Here is a 23,784-nt window from a genome sequence, read left to right as displayed (position 1 = left end):
TCACAAAACAGTTCAAAAAATTTCTTAAATCCAAAAGGTCATTCTCTTCTAAAAATTTTTCTGGTTCCATTTCTTCCAAAAGAAATCAAATCGATGATGCTTCTAATGACAAATACTCAAAGTCTTCCAAGCCTTTTCAAAATAAGTTTTTCAGTGAAAAACCAAAATGTTTTGAGTGTCAAGGATATGGTCATCTTGCTGCTGATTTTGCAAACAAGAAATATAAGTCTCAATCAAATAGAGCTTTTAAAACCTCTTGGAGTGATAGTGAATCTGAAACTCAGTCCGACCATGAAGAGGAAAATGTTGCTCTTGTTGGTACCACCAAAAATGAGTCCTCAGATGAATCTAATGATGATGAGCACTCCGAGGAGGTAGCCTCTAACAAGTTCCAGCAACTGTACAAAGCCTCAAAACTAATGATTGGAAAGACTGAGGAATTGAAGGATCAACTTGCTGTTTGTGAAAAAGAAAAATCTAGGATCGCTGAGAAGTTGCAATCCTGCAAGAAGAAGTGGGAAATTGAAAGAAATGCATTGGTAAGTCAAGTGGAGACTCTGCAAGAGAACTTGAATGCTCAAATCAGGTTAGTCAATTCTTTAACTTCTGAAAAAATCTCTCTTGAAAAATCCTTACATGATTCTCAAGAAAAGTTTTCAAAATTTTCAATTGGATCTGATAAAGTTTCCAAAATGATTGGAATGGGCAAAGTTGATAGGGACAAAAAGGGTCTTAGTTTTCATTCTGGAGAAAGCTCCTCTAAAAAACCAACTATTTTTGTGAAAAGTAGGTTGCTGCCTAAAGAAAATGTCCCTAAGTCATCCAAAAAAATTCATTCCCATTTGTCACCACTGTGGTGTTACTGGACACATTAAACCAAGGTGTCATAAACTCAGAAATAGTCCTCAAAAGTCTACAAGGTCTCATGAAAACTCTCTGCTTCTTTCTTTACAGTCAACTCTGGAAAAATCTTTGAAAGAATTTGGTAGGATTGCTAAACTTGTTGCAATCCCGAGAAAAGAAAATGTTGTTTGGGCAAAGAAAAATAAGTCATTTCATCCACTTGCTTCTGCTGATTTTAAACCCTTTGACATTTGTGGAACTGATTCTGAACCTTCTGAAATGTGTCTTCTATCCTCTTTATGTTTCTCACATGTTAAAGAAAATGAATCCATTGCTACTTGTTTGGTTGCTCTTACGGCTCTATCATCTAGAAAAGCTGATACTTGGTATTTGGATAGTGGGTGTTCTAGGCACATGATAGGTGATAAAAACTGGTTCTCATCCTTCTATGATGAGGTTATCAGTGGTTCTGTCACTTTTGGTGACGGAAAGAAAGCAAAGGTTGTGGGAAAAGGGATTGTAACTGCTCCTGGTATCCCAAATTAAAAAAATGTGTTGTATGTTGAAGGACTCCAAGCTAATCTCATTAGTGTGAGTCAATTGAGTGATGACTTTGAAGAGGTTAGATTCAATAAGTTGAGATGTCTTGTTCTTGATGGTAAGGGTAAGAGTGTCATGGGTGGACTACGATCCAAAGATCATTGTTATTGTGTTAATGCTAATGATTCTATCTCTTCTCAGATTTATCTTAGTTCCTCCTCAACTGAAGATACTCTCAATCTTTGGCATAGACGCCTCTGCCATGTGAACTACCAAGACTTGGTGAAGCTCTCCACCAAAGAAGGGGTAAGAGGTTTGCCCAAATTGAGTGGGAAACCAACTGGTATGTGTGAGGGTTGCAAGCTTGGTAAGCAAACTCGTTCTTCACATAGGGTCATTAATTCTATGTCTACTTCACAACCTTTGGATTAATGCATATGGATCTAGTTGGACCTGTTCAAACTAGAAGCTTAGGTGGTAAGAAGTACATGCTTGTTCTAGTCGAGGATTTTTCTAGGTTCACTTTGGTGAAATTCTTGTGTGAAAAATCTGATGCTTTTGACAACTTTCAAAGCTTGTGCAAAATGATTTTAAATGAACAATACTCTTCAAATAGATGCATTGTAAGACTTAGAACTGATCATAGAACTGAATTTGAAAATGCTTCATTTGATGAGTTTTGTAATGATGTGGGAATTAAGCATGAGTTCTTAGCTCCCATAACTCCGCAACAAAATGGTGTTGTGGAAAGGAAAAACAGGGTTTTAATTGAAATGGGAAGAGTTATGTTAAACTCTGCTGGTCTTGCTCATACTTTTTGGGCAGAAGCGATTAGCAATGCTTGCTATACCATCAATAGGGTCATCTTTAGATCGGGAACTGAAAAAACTCCTTATGAGATTTTGAAAGGAAAGAAACCAAATGTGAGCCATTTGAGAGTGTTTGGCAGCCCTTGTTACATCTATAGGGATAGAGAATATCTTGCCAAATTTGATGCTAAAAGTGACAAAGGAGTCTTTCTTGGTTATTCATTGAATAGTAGAGCTTATAGGGTTTATAACAAGAGAACTTGTTCTGTGATGGAAACCATTAATGTCTCTATTGATGACTCAATTGTGCTCTCACATACTCCTTGTATAAGTTTTGATCAGGTACTTTTCGAGAGAGAAAAGGATGATGATGCAGCTGCTGAAGGCCAAGAAGATGAGGAAGCTTCAGAGGGGATGATAACTCTGCAATCTAGCCAGTTTACAGAACTGGACAGCAGCAAGTACATAAGGATCATTCCTCTTCTGCCATCATTGGTGATGTGAATGATGGTTTGAAAACAAGGAGACAAGCAAAAAGGGTTGTAAGCAATCTCTTTATTCTTTCATGTTTCATTGCAAAGCATCAAGAAGATATTAGCATCATTACATTTTATGGTTTTGTTTCTGTTATAGAACCTAAAAATGCTAAAGATGCTTTGTGTGATGTTAATTGGATAAATGCCATGCATGATGAATTGAGTCAATTTGCTAGAAATGATGTGTGGTTTTTGGTTCCTAGACCGGACTCTTCAAATGTCATTGGAACAAAATGGATTTTCAAAAACAAATCTGATGAAAAGGGTCAGATTACCCGCAACAAAGCAAGGCTTGTTACTCAAGGGTATTGTGAGCCCCGAAAAATTTATCGAGCTTAATCGAGATCGTTCTATAATTATTTATTTACGATCTCGAAAATTATTATGGGTGCTCGGAAATATTTTTCAGAACTTTTCACAAGGAGAAATTATTGATTTAAATGTTTGATAATAAAAGACACGAGACGACGAGTTCGTGGGAATTTTCGGGGAATTTTTCCGGATACTCGAGCTAATTTATATGAATTTTGGAAGTTTTGGGATTATAAATAATTATTTAAGGGAAATGGAATTATCTGGTTTAATCTGATCCATTCATTTACGCACCGCTTAATCTGGACCGTCCAAGATTTATTAAGGGGACTATATATAGACCTTCCATCAGACCAACGCATCAGATCGTTCCAGAAGCATCAAGCTCCCTCTGACCCGCGACGCGACCCGATGACCCGAGAACAAGACCCGGTCGGAACTCCTCCGTCCGACCATATCTCGCGACGGACCACCGGCGTTCGCTTCGTCTCGACGACGCCGACGTGCCTCTGGCCACGGATCATCCATGCACGGACTGTGGGGAAAGATTCGAAACTTGAAAGGTTTGAACTTTCCGGCTATCTTCGGGGCTGTGTGAGGTAGGAAAACTAACCCTCTCCTTACGCTCTACGTGCTGGTATAAGTGGTTGTCAAATTCGATTAAGTTTTGATGAATTTGTGTTTTGGGTGATTTCGGGTATCGACAGACCGCCGTCCATGGCGGCGATTCCAGGCTTCTAGTTTTGTTTCTAGCGTCTTGGAAAACCAGTTGAGATCCGGGGAAGCTTGGCTCCTTGAATTGGTGTTCGGTGATGCTTTGGTCCTTACTGCACTTCAAACTGAAGGGAGAAATTGGGTGGGCTCTGCCTGACGTTTACTGAGATCCGTAGCTGCACGTATAGGCATGCTCAAGATGGCCTCTGTTAATGATTCTTTGATTCTCAAAGGTAAATTTGGAATTCCGAAACAGAATCGTTCTCCTGTCAAATTCTGGTTGTGAATTTGGTTTTGTGAATGGTGATTGGAAGCTTGAAGTTGTGTGGTTGATTAGTCTGGATATGCAGATAATTGATTCCATTGAAATATGATTCATTATGGTTGGTATTGATTGAACAAGCTGAATAATTATAATGCTGAAACGCAATTGTGATCTTGAATTGAGTATATGGGATATGTGTAAATCGAGCAGACGGTATGAGAAGTCCAGTAATTGAGACACTATAAAGCTAGATGTGATTGGTCAACTTCGGTCAAACTTTGGTCAATCCTGGTCAAACTAGGAGAAGTTGGTCGGACGATTAGATAATCGTTTAATAGTTGATTAATGGATTATTAACGATTATTATATTGGAATCTAAGACTCCAGTTACCCGAGAAACGGAAGGTTCGTGAATCTCGGACAATGTGAATTAAACGACTTCGGAATCCAGGTAGGGGATTCGGGGCCTTTCTCGGTTAGTAGTTTTCTTGTTTTATATAAAGTGAAGCATGATGCATGTTAAATTATATGGTATGGTTATGTTTAAATGCAATGCATACTAATCATTCCGTGAGAGATATCATTGATGGCTTAAGAGCGAAGGGTGGCTCTGACTTCCTTGGGTTCGATCCCCAAAACCTCCGGAGGGTTAGCTACACCGGTCGGACGGTGCGCGATCGTAATGACGACCCGATTCCGTGTGTGTATCTAGGTAGCGGACGCTCTCGCTACGCTTACCTGGTTATGAATTAATTTGAGGTAAGGTCGTGTAGTTGGTCTATGGGACCGGCCATCAGGTATTGTTTTGGGCCCGTATTTACTTGAAGTTCATGCATCGTATTTTATATCGGAAAATCATTTAAGTTGTCATTCTTAAAGAAAATGCATTTACATATGTTTTTATACTGGCGCCACAAAAGTTCATTTAAAGGTTTTCAAATCTAGCGGGGGTGAAGCCCCTGTTGAGCAGCGAGGACGAAAGCTCACCCCTACAACAGTGTGGATGCAGGTACTGTGCACTGGTGACGGGATTGACGGACGGAGCGGGTGTGCGGAGTCAACTTTGGTAAATGGTTGTAATGGGAACAGGTTTCGAAGTTTAATTCCATTTCTTGGATGTTCTCAGAAGTAGTTGATTGATCATTTATTCTAAATTTGATACTCGGATAACTGTAGTAATTCTAGAGCTAATACGTGCAACAAATCCCGACTTCTGGAAGGGATGCATTTATTAGATAAAAGGTCAACGCGGGCTTTGTCCGTTGTATTGATGATTCATGATAACTCGACGGATCGCACAGCCTTTGTCTACTCGGATATGTTGATTATTTCTTGACTCCATGTTGACTCAAGCCTTAGACGAACAAATATTTGAAATACAAGTTTTCAAGTTTTTACCTCAATATTATTTTAAACGTTTTCGCTGTGCAGTTTACGAAAAATTATTTAATAAAATGCCTTGCGGGTTTCTGGAATGTAAATCGAACCTTCGGTTTATGTTTCGGGGTCTCGCGGCACTGTGACGTGCTCAAGCTGGAGAGGTGCAGTTTGGGGTGTTACAGGTATTCTCAAGTTGAAGGTCTTGATTTTGATGAAACCTTTGCACCTGTTGCAAGGCTTGAATCTGTTCGTCTTCTCTTTGCCATTGCATGTCATTTGAGGTTTATTCTTTATCAAATGGATGTGAAAAGTACGTTTTTAAATGGTGTTCTTCAAGAAGAAGTGTATGTCGAACAACCTGCAGGATTCATAGATCCTATCCATCCCGACCATGTGTATAGACTTAAGAAAGCTCTCTATGGGCTGAAACAAGCCCCTAGAGCTTGGTATAAGAGACTTTCCTCTCATCTTTTGGATAAAGGCTATGTTAGAGGTTTAATTGACAAAACTTTGTTTGTAAAAAGAACTTCTGATCATTTAATTCTTGCTCAAGTCTATGTGGATGACATTGTTTTTGGTTCAACTTTAGATTCATTGATTGAAGAATTCACTAATATCATGAAAAATGAGTTTGAAATGAGTTTGTGTGGCAAATTAAATTATTTTCTTGGTCTACAAGTCCAACAAATTAAGGAGTGATGGTCTCTACATCTCTCAAACCAAATATGCCAATGACCTTGTGAAAAAGTTTGGTTTGGATGCTGCTACTGCTGTCCGAAATCCCATGGGAACTAGTTCAAAACTTGATGTGGATTTGACTGGAATTAGTGTTGATCAAACCTTGTATAGAAGCGTGATAGGAAGCTTGTTGTACCTTACTGCTAGCAGACCCGATATTTCTTTTAGTGTTGGTGTTTGTGCTAGATATCAAGCTAATCCTAAGGAATCACATCTAAAGGCTGTTAAACGCATCATTAGATATGTTTCTGGAACTTCTAACTATGGGGTGGTGTACACCTTTGATTCCAATGTTGAGATTGCAGGTTATACTGACTCGGATTGGGCAGGAAATGTGGATGATTGAAGAAGCACCTTGGGTGGATGTTTCTTTGTGGGAAACAATCTTGTTTCATGGCATAGCAAGAAGCAAAACTGTGTGTCTCTCTCAACTGCCGAAGCCGAGTACATTGCAGCTGGTAGTTGTTGCACCCAAATGTTATGGATGAAACAAATGTTGAACGACTATGATTTCCCTCAAGGTAAGTTGTCAATCTTTTGTGACAACACTAGTGCCATTAACATATCTAAGAATCCTGTTCAGCACTCATGCACAAAGCATATTGATATTCGATATCATTTCATTCGTGATCTTGTTGATGCAAATATCCTTGAGCTGGAATTTATTCCCACCGAAAATCAATTGGCTGATTTGTTTACAAAACCTTTAGACAACCTTCGTTTTAAGTCTCTTAGGAAGTCTATTGGAGTGTGCTCTACTGTTTGAATATTCTCACTCATATATGCAGGTTGTTTGTTGTATATTATGTGTGTTGCATTTAGTGTAGGTTGTGAAAAATAAGTGGTTTATTTCCTTTGGGGATTGCATGCATTGTTTCAATCCTGGAAAATACTGATCATGTCTTGATCTAAGATCAGAGGGTAGTGTGTTCATAATTTCTTCTTCCTTGGTCACTCAAGGTTCTCAAGACTCTTTGCATCAGCTTTCTATTGTTCACTGCTCTTTTTTGTTTGAAAACTCTATTAACTTAAACTCTTGCACCTAAATCTCTTGTGGGGTTTTATATTGTGCTAAGTTTTTATGATGGTTTGAGATGAGTAGTTTATGCTTCTTCGTGAAAATATTTAGAGAAGCTTGGCCAGGCTATTCCCAAAGTAAACGGGCCTCGGTCGTGGTGAACGATATGAGGATTGGGAAGAAAAGGGAATGGTTTGGTCACCCCGGTGGTATTTTTTTGTTTGATATCCTCTTTTTGACTTGAGTTGATATGTCCTTAGGAGTGCCCTTGTTACACTTAATGCCTTAAAACCAACTGGTTTGAGAGCCATTGACATAAGACTTGTTACATGGGTCAAAAATATGGTTTATTTCGGAAAGCTCAAGCCTAACAAAGCCAATGATTATGAGCTAAATAAATAAATTTTAAAAAAAAAATTGGAGAGATAAGGATCAATGAAAACAAATAGGACTTCATCTCATTCCTTTGTAATCTCTTGTGTATCAATTCTTATCCCTTGGATGGTTTAGCTCAAGTTTCTCAAAAATTCAAGAATCACGAAATGCTACATGTCATCTTTGAGCTATGTTTACAAAAAGGAACTGTCAATTTGTCTTGAGATCCGTTGTGGGATCTGGAAGGATTCAAAGTGGTCTGCAATCCTCTGTGGCTCTTTGCCTGACTTGTCAAGGTAAATCTGGGACTGACTATGTCCTTCATCCTTGCTTGCTTGCATTTTTAAATTCTCAACAATCTGCTGCATATATTGAGGGGGAGTATTCATTGATACATGTGGTCTTCCTTGTGTTCTTCAAAATTGAAAGTTGTTAGTTCAAAAATGTTATCCAAGTTGGCCATTTGCATTTTTTTGCAGATTTTATGCTCTTGAGTGAATGTTTTTTGTTCATGTTGATAGCTTTTTCCCTTTGTCATTCCTAGACAAAAAGGGGGAGAAGTATTAGGGTGCTTCATGTGATCTTAAAATGCTTGGCTGCATTGTTTTTCTTGTGCCTTAATTGCCCATGCTTCACTTGGTATTCCTTGTGCAATTGTTTCAGGCTCGGTTTGCAGCTGCTGTCTAAGTGTTAGACTAGTTTTTGGTTGCAAAGTAGTGTTTTGTTTAGGAATGCCAAAGGGGGAGATTGTTAGTATATCATGTATTGGCATTCCTCATTTTAACAAAACATCTCTCCTATTAAGCCCATGGGTTAGGAGTCCAAGTATGTAGCCCAAGTCCATAAGTGGTTAATTATAATTTATCCCACAATTGTGTGGTTGTCTTGTTGTCGAAGACCCCCTTGAAGACTTGAAGATTTGTTTGCTGTCAGCTTCCCCATCTTAGCATAATTGAACTTGCCTCTTCTTCTCTTTGGGGCTACCTTGTTGTCAAACACCAAGACCAAGTTTGAAGAAAAGTTCAATTGCAACTTGCAACCTCATCTCAGTTTGCTGCCTTGTTGTCGTGGTTCCCAATCCCATTTCATCTTGCTATCTTGTCTAAGATCAAGCTTCAAACTTGAAGATCAAAAGAAGACCCCTCTTCATCATGGCTCAAGTAAGCTCATACATGGCATCTCTTTCAAAAAGTCAATGGTTTTTCATGGGTTCCCTTCCTATGTCAGTTTTGATTATGGAGCTTGAGTGTTTTGGGTTCTTGAATTGGTTTCCCAATTGAAATTAGGAGCATGGGTTTACATGGGCAATCTGAAATTATGGGTATGGGTTTACCTACTCCAATTGAGATTAAGGGTTCTTTGAGTGAACTGTCCCTTCTCTCTTTCCTCTATATATATGGGTTCTCTGTTCCATTTCGGTCATTGAAAATACTTTTGTGTTTCAGTCCCTTTGTTTATCAAGAGTTTATCTCTTTGGTTTTCTGCTTTTCAAAGTGTATTGTTTCATGTTGAAAACAATTTGAAAAACACAAAACCATTCATGCATATTCATCTCTTGCATCCCATGAGTTCAGTTGGGAATTGTATGCTTCAAAGGTGAAATCTCCAAGTCGAACTTGCTGCGTTCATAGCTTGTTTCATAGTTGAGCTTTCTGAGTTGTATCACTTGTATAAACAATTAGCAAGTAGTGATTACACACAGCCTAGTGAGTCAGTCTAGGAAGGATTGCCGCGGTCAGTTCAATCCCTGTAGTGGAAACTTGTAATCTGTTTTTCATTAGTGATTTGGTTTTGGTCTTTCAAGTGTAAAGGCCACGCAGATGTTTTCCCTTGATAGGGTTTTACTGCGTCAACAAAAATCTGTGTTCTTTAATGCTTTAGTTGGTTTGCTTGATTATTCAATATATTTTGTTCAATATCAGCACTCAGGATTGATTACCCAGTTGCAATCCCTGAGAAAGTTTTGAACAAAAAATTGGTTGTGAGCCTATTCACCCCCCTCTAGGCTCCTTCTAGGATCTTCACTTTGGATTCTACAATAGTTTTCATTTTGGATTACCCCCATGGTCCACCTTCCTTAAATAAAAAAAAACATTCATTTTTGGAAATTAATGTCCAAACGACTAAGAGACGTATCGAGTTCCATCACTTGGTTCAGAAGTTGTGTATTCATCATATTCATTTTCATCAGTATATAACTTGCCATTTTTGGGTTTTCGCTATGCAACACATAGATAGAGAAATGGAGAAGGGTCAACAAAGAGCCTACAGAGCTCACTATTTGATCTTACCCTATCCTGACCAAGGCCATATCAATCCCATGCTCCAATTCTCTAAGCTTTTAGATCATAAAGGAGTCAAAGTGACACTGGTCACCACTCGGTTTTTATGCAACACAATGCCCAGGCGTATTCCACTAGAGACGATCTCTTATGGTTATGATGAAGGTGGGAGAGCACAAGCAGAAAGCATAGATGTCTATTTGGAGAGCTTGAAGAAATCAGGGTCACAAACTTTGGCTGAGCTTCTTGAGAAGCTTTCAAGCTCAGGGTTACCGGTTGATTGTATTGTTTATGATGCATTCATGCCTTGGCCTCTGGATATTGCCAAGAAATTTGGGATTCTTGGGGCTATTTTCTTCAACAGTCTTGTGTTGTTGACACCATCTACTGCCATGTGAAAAATGGATTGCTGAAACTTCTTGTGGTTGAGTCTGAAATATCGCTTCCTGGGTTTCCGACACTTAAGCCCTCAGACCTGCCATCCTTTCTATATGATTTCAGGTCTTACCTGGGCGCCTATAAATTGGTTGTTGTGGATCAGTTCCCCAATGTTGACAAGGCTGATTGGGTCCTCTGCAATACATTTTATGAGTTGGAAGGACAAGTAAGTATATAGGAAGCTTTGTTATTTAAGTCACTTTGTTTGGCTTTCATATGATTTTTGAGTTTCATAAACTAATGATTAATGTTACATAGACCATATGAATCTTTGTAGAGTTCTGTAGCATTCATATGACATCTTTGTAGATATTGTGTACCACATTACTAGACTAATTTTGATCATGAACTAAGTATTCTTAAACTCTTTTGCTCTTCATGCATAGGCGGTGGATTGGACAACAAAGTTTTGGCCAATGAAGACCATTGGACCAACTATACCATCTCAATACTTGGATAAGCGTCTTGAAGATAAAGACTATGGTTTCAACATGTTTAAACCAAAGAGTGATGTCTGCATGAAATGGCTCAATGAACAGCCAAAGGGCTCTATTGTTTATGTGTCATTTGGCAGTCGAGCAAAAATTGAAGCTGAGCAAATGGAGGAACTGGCTTTCGAATTGAGGAGTAGTAAAAGAAAATTCTTGCGGGTGATTAGAGAATCAGAAGCAAGGAAGGTCCCGAAAGGGTTCGTGGAGGAGACATCTGCAAAGGGTTTTGTGATTTCCTGGTGTCCCCAACTGGAGGTTTTGGCTCATGAAGCAGTTGGTTGCTTCATCACACATTGTGGTTGGAACTCCACATTGGAGGCTTTGGGCTTGGGGGTTCCAATGGTTGCAATGCCTCGATGGACCGACCAAAACACCAATGCCAAGTACATTATGGATGTGTGGAAAATTGGGATCAGAGCTCAAGTTGATGAGAAAGGGATTGTGAGGCAAGAAGAAGTAGAGCATTGTGTAAGTGAAATATTGGAGGGAGAGAGGGGAAATGAAATACAAAAGAATGCTATAGCATTGAAAGAATTGGCTAGAAAGGCTGTGGATGAAGGAGGAAGTTCTAACAAGAACATTGATGAGTTCATTGCAACTCTGGTTCAACGCTAACTGATGTTGATCGAGGAGCTGTTTTGATGGTATCCCTCAATGACGTCATTGCGAAAAAGAGTCTTTGACAAATAAAAAGTTGTTCTGTAATAAACTGAAAACTGTGCAATTTAATGTGTATTCATTTGTTGCATATATCCTGCAATTAATTGCAATTAGATTGCAAACGTAGAGCTTAATCTTCTATCAAGAGTTGATTTAAATGGACCACAAGAGTAAAACACAAGATAGATTTGTTAACGCGGGAGGTTGAGGTTGAAGTTGAGGGTGAGGCTTCTTGTAGATATATATGGTACTGACTTGATTCCAGATCAATAACATTTTACTTCGATCTATAAATCAATACAACCGAATGGAAAAAAGTAGAACCAATGTGCGAAGATTAGAAATCCATCAAAGAAATTCGGTGCAAACAATTACTTTACTCTATATGAAGCTTTCAAGGAACCACATTGAAATGAAGATAATTAGGCAAGAATCAAAATTAAACTTCAGAAAAAACTTAGGTCCACACTGTCCGGAAGTGTTTATGTCTCCAAATTCTCTTTTATTTGCCTACTTTAGCCTGTCTAAATTCATATACTAACCGTTTTTATAATTTAATCAATCATTAAAGATCATATCTGCAAAGATTTAATATAATAAACATAAATTGTTTATTCATCCAATTGCATCAAATAAATGATAGTTTTAGTAAAAGTTAGATTTTAATCATTTTATCCAACATATGTGCAAAGTTCTTATTCACATCATCATGGTTAGCTATCTGCAATACACAACCCTTCTTTGATCCTCGATCTATTACACACCATTTTATTTTATTTTTGAATAAAAATTGATATCATTAGAAATAATAGCCAGCAACAGCCAATAACTAGAGTCTACCTATCCTTACAACAAGATAGCCGGCAAGAAAATTATGAAATCCTATTCTAAGCAAAACAAACTCTTACAAGTTGATGATAAGCTCGCTAAAATTAGCGAACTTATAAACAAGGATTAAATACTCGTTACTCCTCATACGTTTCCCTGAAAAACAGTTTGGTCTCTCGCCTTTTAAATTAAACTGAATAGTCATTATTCTCTCTAATTCTCATATAACAAGTCCAAAATGATCTGAAATGACTATTATGCCCCTCATTTTCTATTTTTATTATTATTTTATCATTATTTTTATTTTTTTCTCTATTTTTTTAATTTTTCTCCCCTTTTTTTATACTCTCTCTCTCTCCCTCCCTCTCTCCCTCTCTCCTGGCCGCACGATCTCTCTCTCTCCCTCGACCTCTCTTCTTCTTCTCTTCCTCTGCCATCACCGGAGACCATCTCACAGCGCCACCATCATCAGTCGAATCCAGACCGAAACCCGAGTACACATAATATACGGCAAAAACAAATCCAAATACCCAGACCCTTACCATTCTTCTTTTCCAAATTAGAAGTCGAATCGTCGAAGCTGCACTCTACCACCATTAATCCTTCAGATTCCCTAGTACGCAAAAATAGTATCAATAATCCATTCTCAACCAATCCATATGCAAAACAAAGTCTCGAGTTTCTTACCATTCCTTCACATCAACGTAACTGACCCAGCAGTCTCCTCCTCCCTCAAAACTTCCAAAAAGCAGAAATCCATAGCCCTCTCACAATCCAAAATTAAACAACACAATTAGGGATTCCATTTCTCGTCAACCTAGAAGCTCCAATCAAAGGAAAAACACGAAGATTACCTAATAGAGGCGGTCTGAAGCTCCAGCAGCCATGAGCGGCGGAGCTAGCTTCTCCCACGCACCAGCGGCAGCTTTGGTCGGAATCGGAGGTTAGGAGTTTGGGGTTTCGAAAGATAGTGTAGCTCCGACTTCATTTATGGAGGTGTTGAAACTCGATTCGAGCTGGAGACTAGAAATCGAAGGCATGCAGAGCCGAGAGCTCCGGTGATGCTCGAACGACGTCGTTAGGCGTCGGCGGGCAGAGGGGTTTTTGGGTTTTGCTATCTAGGGCTTGCTGAGTCTGACGGTGGTGTCGATATGGCGAGGTGATGGTCGGAAATCGATGGAGGTTGAGAGGCGGCCTTGGGTGGTCGCGGGTGGAGGCCGGAGGCGGTGCATGTCGTTGGTGAGGCTTGGGCTTAGGTCGGATTTGGGTGCTGGATTGATTGGAGGTGGCGGCGTGATGAAATGGTGGCCAGAGATGGTGTTCTCCGGTGGTTGTAAAGGGAAGAAGAAAGGGAGAGAGAGAAGGACGCACGGCTGAGAAGAGAGAAAGAGAGAGTTTAGGTTTTTGGTGAGATGGTGGCCGGAAGTGGTGGTCTCCGGTGATGGCAGAGGAAGAGAAGAAGAAGATAGGTCGAGGGAGAGAGAGAGACCGTGCGGCCAGGAGAGAGGGAGGGGGAGAGAGAGAGAGAGAGAGAGAGAGAGAGAGAGAATAAAAAAAAGGGGAGAAAAATTAAAAAAATAGAGAAAAAAATAAAAATAATAATAAAAATAGAAAATGAGGGGCATAATAGTCATTTCGGATCATTTTGGACTTGTTATATGAGAATTAGAGAGAATAAAAACTATTTAGTTTAATTTAAAAGGTGAGGGACCAAACTGTTTTTCAGGGAAAAGTATGAGGAGTAACGAGTATTTAATCATATAAACAAAGATACTCCATATCTTTTGGGGCAAAATCATTCACTAGCCTTCTATTAGCCAATTACGCAACTGTGGTACCAATAGAGGTTGACATAAAGAATCGTCATGTAGAAACTACTACAAAGCCACCTCTAACCAAAAGAAAAAACAAAACTAGCACTCTCCTAGTACACCGGCCTTTTAAGAATAAATTGAAGCCCAAAACAAAAAAAAGATAAATGCCCTGAAGAAGAGTAAAGCAGATAACATGGTCATTTTTATTTTATTTTTGGTGATCATTTTAGCTCAAGAATATAAAATTCTTATTGGGGGTTCAATTTGGGTATATTTAAGATTTTACAACTTCTACATTTTTTTGACCTAGCCTTCTCTGCTAGGGTTTACTTTCTAGTTTTCTAGAAAGCAAGATTTAATCTACCATGGATATGGATATACTTAGCTGGAATTGCAGAGGGATTTGCAATGACACGACAACTCGGGCATTGAAGAATTTGATCGCTCAAAAAAGGCCCCAAATCGTCTTCTTATGTGAGACTAAGATCAGCAATCTTGTGGCCTTCGATGCTTTGCGTTTGTCACTAGGGTTTTCTCAGGCTAAGGAAGTGTTGAGCGATGGACAATCTGGAGGATTGGGCATGTTCTGGAACGATGATGTGTTGGTGAAAGTAGGTACGACGTCGCAGCACCATATCGATCTTGAGATTGACGGAGGTTCTGGTCACCCTAGGTGGAGGCTTACGGGTTTTTATGGCTTTGCTCGGACATCAGAAAGAGATAAATCTTGGCAACTTCTGCGGGATCTTAGTGATTTGGATACTCTTCCTTGGGTAGTGATTGGGGATTTCAATGAAATCCTCAATAGCAGTGAAAACAAGGATGGTCCAATTAGGGCAGAAAGACAGATGTGGGGTTTCAGGGAAGCTTTAGGCTATGGGGATCTGCTTGATTTAGGGTTTCAGGGACCTCAAGCGACGTGGTGGAACTCCGAGACCCAATTGCGGTTGGATAGGGCAGTTTGCACGCCAACATGGTGTGACATCTTCGAATTTGCTCGTTTGATGCATCTGCCTCCAAGTGATTTTGATCATGTGCCAATTCTACTGCAAGCAAGTATTGTTCCTTTGGCCAAAAGACCGCGTCACCATCGCTTCAAGTTTGAAGCTCATTGCCTACAACATGGTGAATGCCATGGTGTGGTGAAGCAAGCTTGGCAAAGGGATGTTTCTGGTCATCCCATGTATCAATTGACAGAGAAGATATTCTATACTAGAATGAAGCTGGATGCTTGGCAGAAAAAGACTTTCAAAGGTCGACAGATGACTATGTTAGGGATACGAGCGAGGTTGAAGGAATTGCTTGATGTAAATTTAACTGATTCAGTATTACTAAAAAATATTGCAATTGCTTCGCCTTTTTACTTCGGCAATAGTTGCCGTTGCAATTGAGACCCTATTGATATGGAGAATGTTCCGTCGCGATTAAGTCTTATCATTTGCGACGGCAAATCTTTGCCGTAGTAACTTTGTAATCGATTGCTACGCTTTTTCCTCTTGTCGTCGCCAAACTTATTTCTATTTCCCTCACTAACATCTCGATCTGCAGCCCTAATTAACCTCTATCTCGCCCAGCTCTCTCTCTCTCTCTCTCCCAAACTCTCTCTCTCTCTCTCTCTCTCTCTCTCTCTCTCTCTCTCTCTCTCTCTCTCTCTCTCTCTCTCTCTCTCTCTCTCTCTCTCTCTCTCTCTCTCTCTCGCCTAAGCTCCATAGCACCTAGAACAAGACATGGTCGAGGTTCGAAAGGATCGTCAGAGAGAAAAAGGTGATTTTTTCGAAACTCTAAAATTCCTAGATTTCTTTTAATCTGAAGTTCTGTTGTACCCGACCGATTATGCAATTTTGTTATCGCCAGTTGTCTCTCATGCTGATCGATTGTGTTGATCTTTTATTTAATTTGGTATATATTGTGCGAATATGATTTGAATTGGGTAGATTTCGTTTGGGTCTGTTTAGGGCTCAAGATCTAATTTTGATTCGGTTTTCTTTCTAGGTTTTCTAGCCAAAGGTTGATGAGATCTTTCCCTCTCCGTCAACTTCTCATCTTTCGCTCTGGTTCATTCTTCATCAACCCATAGATTATTAAGGGGAGGATCAATTTTGTAGGATTATTAGGTCAGGCACTTTAAATTTTGGTTATATTTCACTTGGTTTACTATATGAGTATGCTAGAGATACTGTTAACTAAGCTAAGTAGTGATGCTATGAGAAGAGAATTTGCACTGGAGTAAAGAAAATGGTTGGTTAAAGGTTTCGGAAACTAGTTTAGAGAAACTGGCCTTAGGAATCCACATATGGTAGGAAACCATTCATTTTTAGATGCCTAATTGAATGTCTGGTGCTACAAGTTTATGTTCTTTTTGTTTGTTTTCGTCTCGGTATATTCATCAGCAGGTGGCACTTTTAGTCATAATTCTCGTGAGCCTAAGTACAAGATTGAATTCCATTCTGATGATTCACCTTTTCCTCCTGCCAAAAGGGGCTGTGGCTGTGATACCATCTTCTAATATAAAGTCATTTGATTGAATTATGTGATTTTTGACTTTTGAAGCTCTTTTCTTGACTTTCTAATCATAGTTTGTCAGTTTCAATTAGTTCTTTTGTTTTATAGTAAAATTTGCATTCTTTTAACGTACTACTTCTATTGAAGTTTCATGGCACTCTTTCTGTTGCTTGTTAAAAATCCCAATAAGAGAATATCAAGTGGTGATCAACCTGAAAATGCTCTCTTCAAACCTTCTGGAAATTTGGTAGTGCTTAGTGTATTTCTTTGTTTAGTCTGTTTCCTTATCACAAATTAATTTGAATTTCTTTATTCAAATGTCTCAGAGATGGTAACTTACCCAGTTCTTTCATAAAAAAGTATCTGGTGAAAAAGCTGAATCTTCACAGCGAGGCGGAGGTAACATCATCTGCTCTCCCTTTTCAAATTAGTAAAGATGCATGTGAAACCCTTTTGTGTTATGATAGTGATAGTGCACGCATGTTCATTTAGTTTAGTTTTATCTTAATCTACCTGTTTCTTTAGAAACACCCATCTGGAAATGATTTATATCCACTTGGTTTGTTTCTTTTACTGGTTTGCTATTTGGCTATCTTATTATCTCTTGATTTTATTATTCTGTAAGAATTCGTTATAGACATATTGGACTTTCTGAGCTGCTCATATATCTGGCTTTGTATCTGATTATCTTGCATTGAGAAATTTGATATACAATGTCTCGCTTCTGGTCCATAAGCAATGTTATTGAAGTTTCATCGTAGCAATCAGAAAGTCTTTATAGTCAAAATCCTGCTACACGTTATCCTGAAGTCCACACATATTAAAATTAGTTACGGTAGCAGACGGAAATGATATGCAACAAAGTTAAAGATGAGTTATCCACTTAGAGCTGAAAGCTATCTATTTGTGGTCTGAAAGTTATCTATACGGCTAGAGCTCTGCTCTAGTAACATTTCATATTGTTATCTCTCTACTGCGTACAAGTGATTATGATGGATGTAGGTAGACTTTTACTATCCGTCACAATTGCTTGTATCTGTTACTCTATGGTAAAATATAAAGCCTAAGGTCTATGATTTTAGTGTAGACATCGAAACTGAAACTGAAAGCGAAGAAAAAGGTATGGTTCCAACTTCTATATTAACATTAGGTTTCTTGTGTTTTCTGCGCTGTGCTTAATCATGTTCTCTGCAATGGTTTGCAAGCTCATTTTCTTCACTATTGCTTGAAGTAAATGATCTTTTACCATTCCTGTTAGAGTCTAATAGATGTTGTATTGCTCTTTGTTATGCAGATTTGTGTTCTTTCCAATTTCTAACATGAAACTGTTTGAGGATGCTAGCTAATGAAGGTGCTGCAGTGTTGTGTTCCTTGCAATCTCTGACCTGAAACTGTTGAGGAAGCTAGCTAATGAAGGTGCTACAATGTTGGGGTTGCCTTGACTAGTCTTTGTTTTATTTTTTAGAGTTGTGATTGTTAGTTGGTGTAAGAATGATGGATATTGTATTTTGATATTTGTCAATTTATAATATATGCAAAACATGGTACTAGCTTTGGTGTGCAATTTTTTTTTTGGTGTGCAATTCACCCCACTTTTTTTTTTTTTAAATGAAATATCTATTTGCGACGGCAAAGTATCCGTTGCAAATAGTTTAGCCATTACGACGGCAACAATTTTCCATCGCAAGTACTTTTTGCAACAGAAATTTACTGTCGCAAATGGATCTTGTGACGCCACCTATTGCAACGCTAACATTTCCGTCGCAAAAAGTCAATTTGCCTTCGCAAAATAGGCGTCACAAAAGCAATTTTTTTAGTAGTGATTATTGGAGAAGAAGCAGTTAATGGAGAAGCTTCAAACTTTGTTGTCCCAAGAAGAGTCCTTTTGGAAGCAGAGATCGAAAGTAACTTGGCTAAAAGAAGGGGATCGCAACACTAGCTTTTTCCATAGGAAAGCAGCACTAGGAAGAGGAAAATGTTATACATGGTTTGTTTGATGAGCAGGGGGATTGGTGTGAGGATGATGAGGGAGTGGAACATGTTCTGACTTCCTATTTCACTCACATGTTCACCGCATTAGACATCGATGTGGAAGCAATGGCAGCGACATTGGAAGCTATCCAGCCTTGTGTCTCTGAAGCTATGAATGAGCAATTATGTGCTCAATATTCTCAGGATGAAGTTATGTGTGCCTTATTCCAAATGTACCCTACTAAATCCCCAAGGCCTGATGGGATGCCCCCATTATTTTTCCAACACTACTGGGAGTTGGTTGGGGATGAGGTAACTGAGGCAATTCAGAGTTTTCTTCATATAGGTCAGGTTCTACGACAAATTAACTTCACACATGTTTACCTTATCCCAAAAGTGAATAATCCAGAGCACATGTCGGATTTAAGGCCTATAGCGTTGTGTAATGTGATTTATAAGATTTGTTCAAAAGTTATAGCCAACAGGTTGAAACGAATTTTGCCGAAGTTGATTTCACCATATCAGAGTGCTTTTGTTCCTGAAAGGTTGATTACTGATAACATTTTTGTGGCTAATGAGCTTGCTCACTTTGTTCATAATAAAAGGGAGGGAGGTGACGGTTACATGGCTCTCAAATTGGACTTGAGTAAAGCTTATGATAGGATGGAATGGACTTTTCTTCGAAAAGTTATGGAGAGGTTTGGTTTTGCTTCTAATTGGATAGAGATGGTGATGCAATGTGTTTGCTCTATCAGATACTCATTCTTGGTGAGAGGTAAACCTCGCGGCCTTGTGACTCCAAGTAGGGGACTAAGGCAAGGTGACCCTTTGTCTCCATATCTTTTTTTGATTGGGGCAAAGGGATTTTCAGCTTTACTTCAGCAAAAGCAAGCTTGGGGGTTATTGCCTGGGATAGAAATATGCAGGGAGGCACCTCTAGTGAATCACCTACTATTTGCTGACGACAGCATGCTTTATGCTAAAGCTTCATTAGAGGATTGCTATTAGATACAAGATGTTATTGAAACATATGGCAGAGCCTCAGGTCAGTTGGTTAACTTTGATAAAAGTTCTGTTGTATTTAGCAAAAATGTTTATGATAATATGAAGGAGGAGGTGTCTTCTTTGTTGGGAGTTGAGGTTGTTGAGTCCCATGAAAAATACTTGGGCTCCCAACCTATGTAGGGAGGAAGAAGACAGCTACCTTTCAGTATATCAAAGAAAATTTGGCCAAGAAGGTTTCTAATTGGCAAGGTAAGTTGTTGAGTGGCGCAGGAAGGGACATTCTTATCAGAGTAGTGGTACAAGCTCTCCCTACTTATGCTATGAGTGTTTTCCAACTGACAAAAAATTTCTGTGAAGATCTTGAGCAATTATGTGCAAAGTTTTGGTGGGGAAGTATGCTAGATAAAAGAAAATTCATTGGAAGACATGGAAGGCATGTGTAACCCTAAAGAGGAAGGAGGCTTAGGATTCTGTAGCTTGGCAGAGTTTAATTCAGCAATGTTAGCAAAACAAGTTTGGCGGGTGGTCAATAACCCTCAATCTTTGATTGCTCGATTGTTTAAAGCTAAGTACTTTCCAGATGACTCATTTTGGACTGCTTCTTCTCATGCTTCTCCTTCTTATTCTTGGAGGCGTATTTTCTCCACAAGGGATTTATTAAGACAAGGGATGTTTTGGCAGATTGGTGATGGTGCAATGGTGAATATATGGACAGATTCATGGATTCCTGGGGTGCCAGATTGTCGCCCTTGTGAAGGTAATTTGGTTGCAATTGATCTCAATTTGGTGAGTGATTTAATTCACCATACAGGGAGTTGGAATGTTAGTCTAATTAATAGGGTGTTTCCGGTGTATGAGGCTAAAGCTATTTTATCTATTCCTTTATCGTCAAGGGAGGTTACTGATAGGGTGATTTTGCGTCTTGCAAAGCATGGAAAATTCACGGTAAAGACTGCTTATCGATTCTCCTTTTCTACTTCTCCTTCTCGTAGTCCTTTTGAATTGTCTGTTGGTGTAAGCTTTTGGAAAAAGTTATGGAAGGTAGTTATTCCTAATTCAGCTAAAATTCATATATGGAGAGAGAGTGTGTCACAATATACTCCCATCTTTGGAGAGACTTGCTTCGAAAAGGGTTGTGTTAGAGTCTATGACATGTCCTCTGTGTATCATGGAGATTGAAACAACAATTCATTTGTGTCGTGATTGTTCTTTCACAAAACAAGTGTTGCAAACAAATGGGGTTTTGGCTTAGGTGTGTTATAATCCTCACTTTGTTCAATTTGATCTTTTGGAATGGCTTAGTTCTTGTGCTACTGAGCTGTCATTGGAGTTACTAGGTATATTAGTCTACCTTCTTTGGGGGGTTTGGAAGGAAAGGAACAGTCAGGTTTGGGAGAACCAAATTGGTACTGTTGATGAAGTAGTTTTGAAGGCCATCTCTAGATTGCATGATTTTCGTTTCTTGAATGTGAAAACTGAGCATAACAGAGCTAGTAGTACAAGAACAGTTCGAAGGACTGCTCCCCCTTTGGGATATTTTAAAGTTAATGTTGATAGGTCTTTTCATCAAGCAACGAAGAATGGTAGCATTGGATTTGACCATTTGTAATCAGGGATTGGCAGGGTACTTTCTTGGCAGGAGGAGGTATGTCATTATATGGTCTATTGTCTCCTGAACATGTGGAGGCTTTGGCATGTAAACAAGCTCTTAAGTTTGTAGTTGCAAATCAGTTTCTTCCAGCTATTGTTGAAACCAATTCCCAATTGGTTCATAGTCAGTTGGTTAGTAGAGAGAGCTGCAATTTGTCCTTTTTGGGACGTATTTATGATGACCTGGGGGCAGTTTTGAAGAACCATGCCAATATGCATGTAACTCATACTAAGAGAAGTGCAAATCGGGTTGCACATCTTATGGCCGCTCATGCTACTTCTTGCATGGTGGACACATTTTATTTTTCTTCTCCTTCTTTTTTACTAGCTGCCTTAGCGGCTGAAGTTTGTAATCTGTAAGCATTCCTTTGATCAATAAAGTCTGACCTCCTTTATCTCAAAAAATATATAATTCTTATTGGGCCCCAGCCCAAAAAGGCGCTCAGAAATCCTATTTGAAGCCCAAGAGGCCGAATAAGTCATTATCTTTGCATGAGAATAAGAATGGCGTAACTCTTTAGTTGTCAGTATTAAGGCTTAGCCGCTAGAGAGTAGAGTCTTAACACTCCAAAGACCAAACACAATGAGTGATAAGTTTACCAACCAATTACGCACACTCTGACTCGCAACAAAACAAGAAGCAAGAATATATACTGAAAGCAAAGAAAATTTCTTCTTTTCGGTCAGAAAAGAGCAAAGAAAAAATATTAGAGAACAAAGCTCCTGCTTTCGTAGATGATGAGCTCAACTGCTATATATGACTTAATTGGGATGGAATTACAACGTTACGCCTTATGACTTATCAATGGCAACTAAGGGATCGAAACAAAGTCATAGACATTAGGTCATCTTTCTCTGTGGATGCACGTAGTTGTTCATTTATTCCTTGGAAGGGTCTAATATAGTCAATTGCAATTGCTTGAACTTTCCTTCTAGTTCTCTAGTCAATTAACATGAGTTTGGGAAAATGTTGGGGGGTGTCTAGTTGCATGCAGTACGTACTTCAGTGCTATAAATAAGAGCTTCTGCATATTGGGGTAATCAGATTTCTTACGTACAACAAAATGGCCAATACTCAAGAGCGTCTGCAACAGCTAAAGGCCTTTGACGAATCCAAAGCTGGTGTCAAAGGTCTTGTCGATGATGGAATCACCAAAGTCCCATCCATTTTCATATGCAAGCCAGAGGATCCCTCAGCCGAAGACACCCCAAGTTTCGGCAATCCAACTGGCCAACACCAATTCAGTATTCCAGTTGTGGACCTTGGTGATGTTGCCGCCGGAAGGCCTGCTAAGGTGATCCAAGATATCCTGCGGGCTGCAGAGAGTGTGGGGTTCTTTCATGTGGTTAACCATGGGATACCCAAGAGAGTGTTGGAGGAGATGCTCGAGGCGACGCGTGGGTTTCATGAGCTGCCAAGGGAGGTGAAGGCTGAGTACTATACTAGGGATCCCATGAGGAAGGTCAAATACTTTAGTAGCTATAATTTGTACCAATCAAGGTTTGCTACTTGGAGGGACAGCTTGTTTTTTGACATGGCTCCCGAGCCTCTTGATCCCCAAGAATTGCCTCTTGTTTGCAGGTATATATGATCCATATATGATCATGCATCTGCATCTGCATGTGCATGTGATTAAATTAATTAACGTGTTCTCTATCTCATTTCAGGGATATAACTATGGAGTATTCTGATCAAGTACAGAAGTTAGGTGTCACTTTGTTTGAATTGCTATCTCAGGCACTTGGACTCAAACCTGACCATCTTTTCGGTTTGGATTGCGAAAAAGAGCATCTTATTATTAGTCACTACTATCCTCCATGTCCTGAGCCTGAGCGCACAATTGGCACAGCCAAACACTCAGATGGCACTTTCATAACACTTCTACTTCAAGATCATATTGGGGGACTTCAGGTTTTGCATGAAAACCAGTGGATTGATGTTCTTCCTGTGCCTGGATCTTTAATAGTCAACATTGGAAATCTTATGCAGGCAAGATTTTTCTATGATCTATACGTAGTTACGTACGCATATGTTCCAAGAAACACTCTTTACCATTAATATTGATCCAGTAAATCCTCTAATCTGTCAATTTCTCAGTGATTACTAAACATTCATTTTCCGTACCATGTTCATATATAGGTAGATCTTCAATTACAAATTTGTAGTTCATGTTGGAGAGAAAAGATCCCACATTGGAAAAGTGACAAATGAAATATAACTTATAAGTGGGTGAATCTCACCCAATTGTACCGAGGCCTTTTGTGATTAAAACCCAACACCTAACGGGTGGTTAAGTTGGGACAGTATCGGTACAATGGTGGGCCACGGGCCACACTTGTCGCTGTTTAACATGGTATCAGAGCGGGTCCTTCTCCAATTGCGTCTCCACGTAGTCACGTATCATGAACCCAAATTGGGGTTCCCTGTATTGCCATTGAAATTACCAAGTGTCCAATGTGGGCCTTGGATTGTATCGACCAAGTCTCCGATATGAGACTTGTGTCCCAATTTCTAATGTGGAAATTGGATTAATTAATTTCACGTGCAGACCTAGAGTTAGGTTGCACGTGAGGGGGCGTGTTGGAGAGAAAAGATCCCACATTGGAAAAGTG

At 39.3% G+C, this 23,784-nt stretch overlaps 1 protein-coding gene, 1 long non-coding RNA gene and 1 pseudogene across 2 annotated transcripts; all 3 read left to right on the top strand.

The window, feature by feature from the left end:
- The first annotated feature begins 9,652 nt into the window (after window positions 1–9,652).
- On the top strand, window positions 9,653–11,356 carry LOC112170013 (annotated as a pseudogene).
- A 4,347-nt stretch (window positions 11,357–15,703) lies between these two features.
- Window positions 15,704–17,967, top strand: LOC121049768. The gene is made up of 3 exons (XR_005801295.1): window positions 15,704–15,807; window positions 16,872–16,944; window positions 17,840–17,967. It is a non-coding gene; the product is annotated as an uncharacterized LOC121049768 (long non-coding RNA).
- Window positions 17,968–22,235: 4,268 nt separating this feature from the next.
- LOC112170608 (1-aminocyclopropane-1-carboxylate oxidase homolog 1) lies at window positions 22,236–23,230 on the top strand. Its single transcript, XM_024307953.2, has 2 exons — window positions 22,236–22,753; window positions 22,840–23,230. The coding sequence occupies exons 1-2, from the start codon at window positions 22,236–22,238 to the stop codon at window positions 23,228–23,230; spliced, it is 909 nt and encodes a 302-aa protein (XP_024163721.2).
- The last annotated feature ends 554 nt before the right edge of the window (window positions 23,231–23,784 follow it).

This window comes from Rosa chinensis, chromosome 6 (genome assembly GCF_002994745.2).
Source record: "Rosa chinensis cultivar Old Blush chromosome 6, RchiOBHm-V2, whole genome shotgun sequence".
NCBI classification, from domain to species: Eukaryota; Viridiplantae; Streptophyta; class Magnoliopsida; order Rosales; family Rosaceae; genus Rosa; species Rosa chinensis.
Note: the sequence above shows the minus strand (reverse complement) of the source record. Positions and strands in the feature narration are given on the sequence as shown.

What these genes read in the sequence shown, in the direction of transcription:
- LOC112170608 (XM_024307953.2), top strand. Translation starts at nt 22,236, where the DNA reads ATGGCCAATACTCAAGAGCGTCTGCAACAGCTAAAGGCCTTTGACGAA. An exon ending in GAATTGCCTCTTGTTTGCAG is followed by an intron (nt 22,754 to 22,839) that starts GTATATATGATC and finishes ATCTCATTTCAG; the next exon opens with GGATATAACTATGGAGTATT.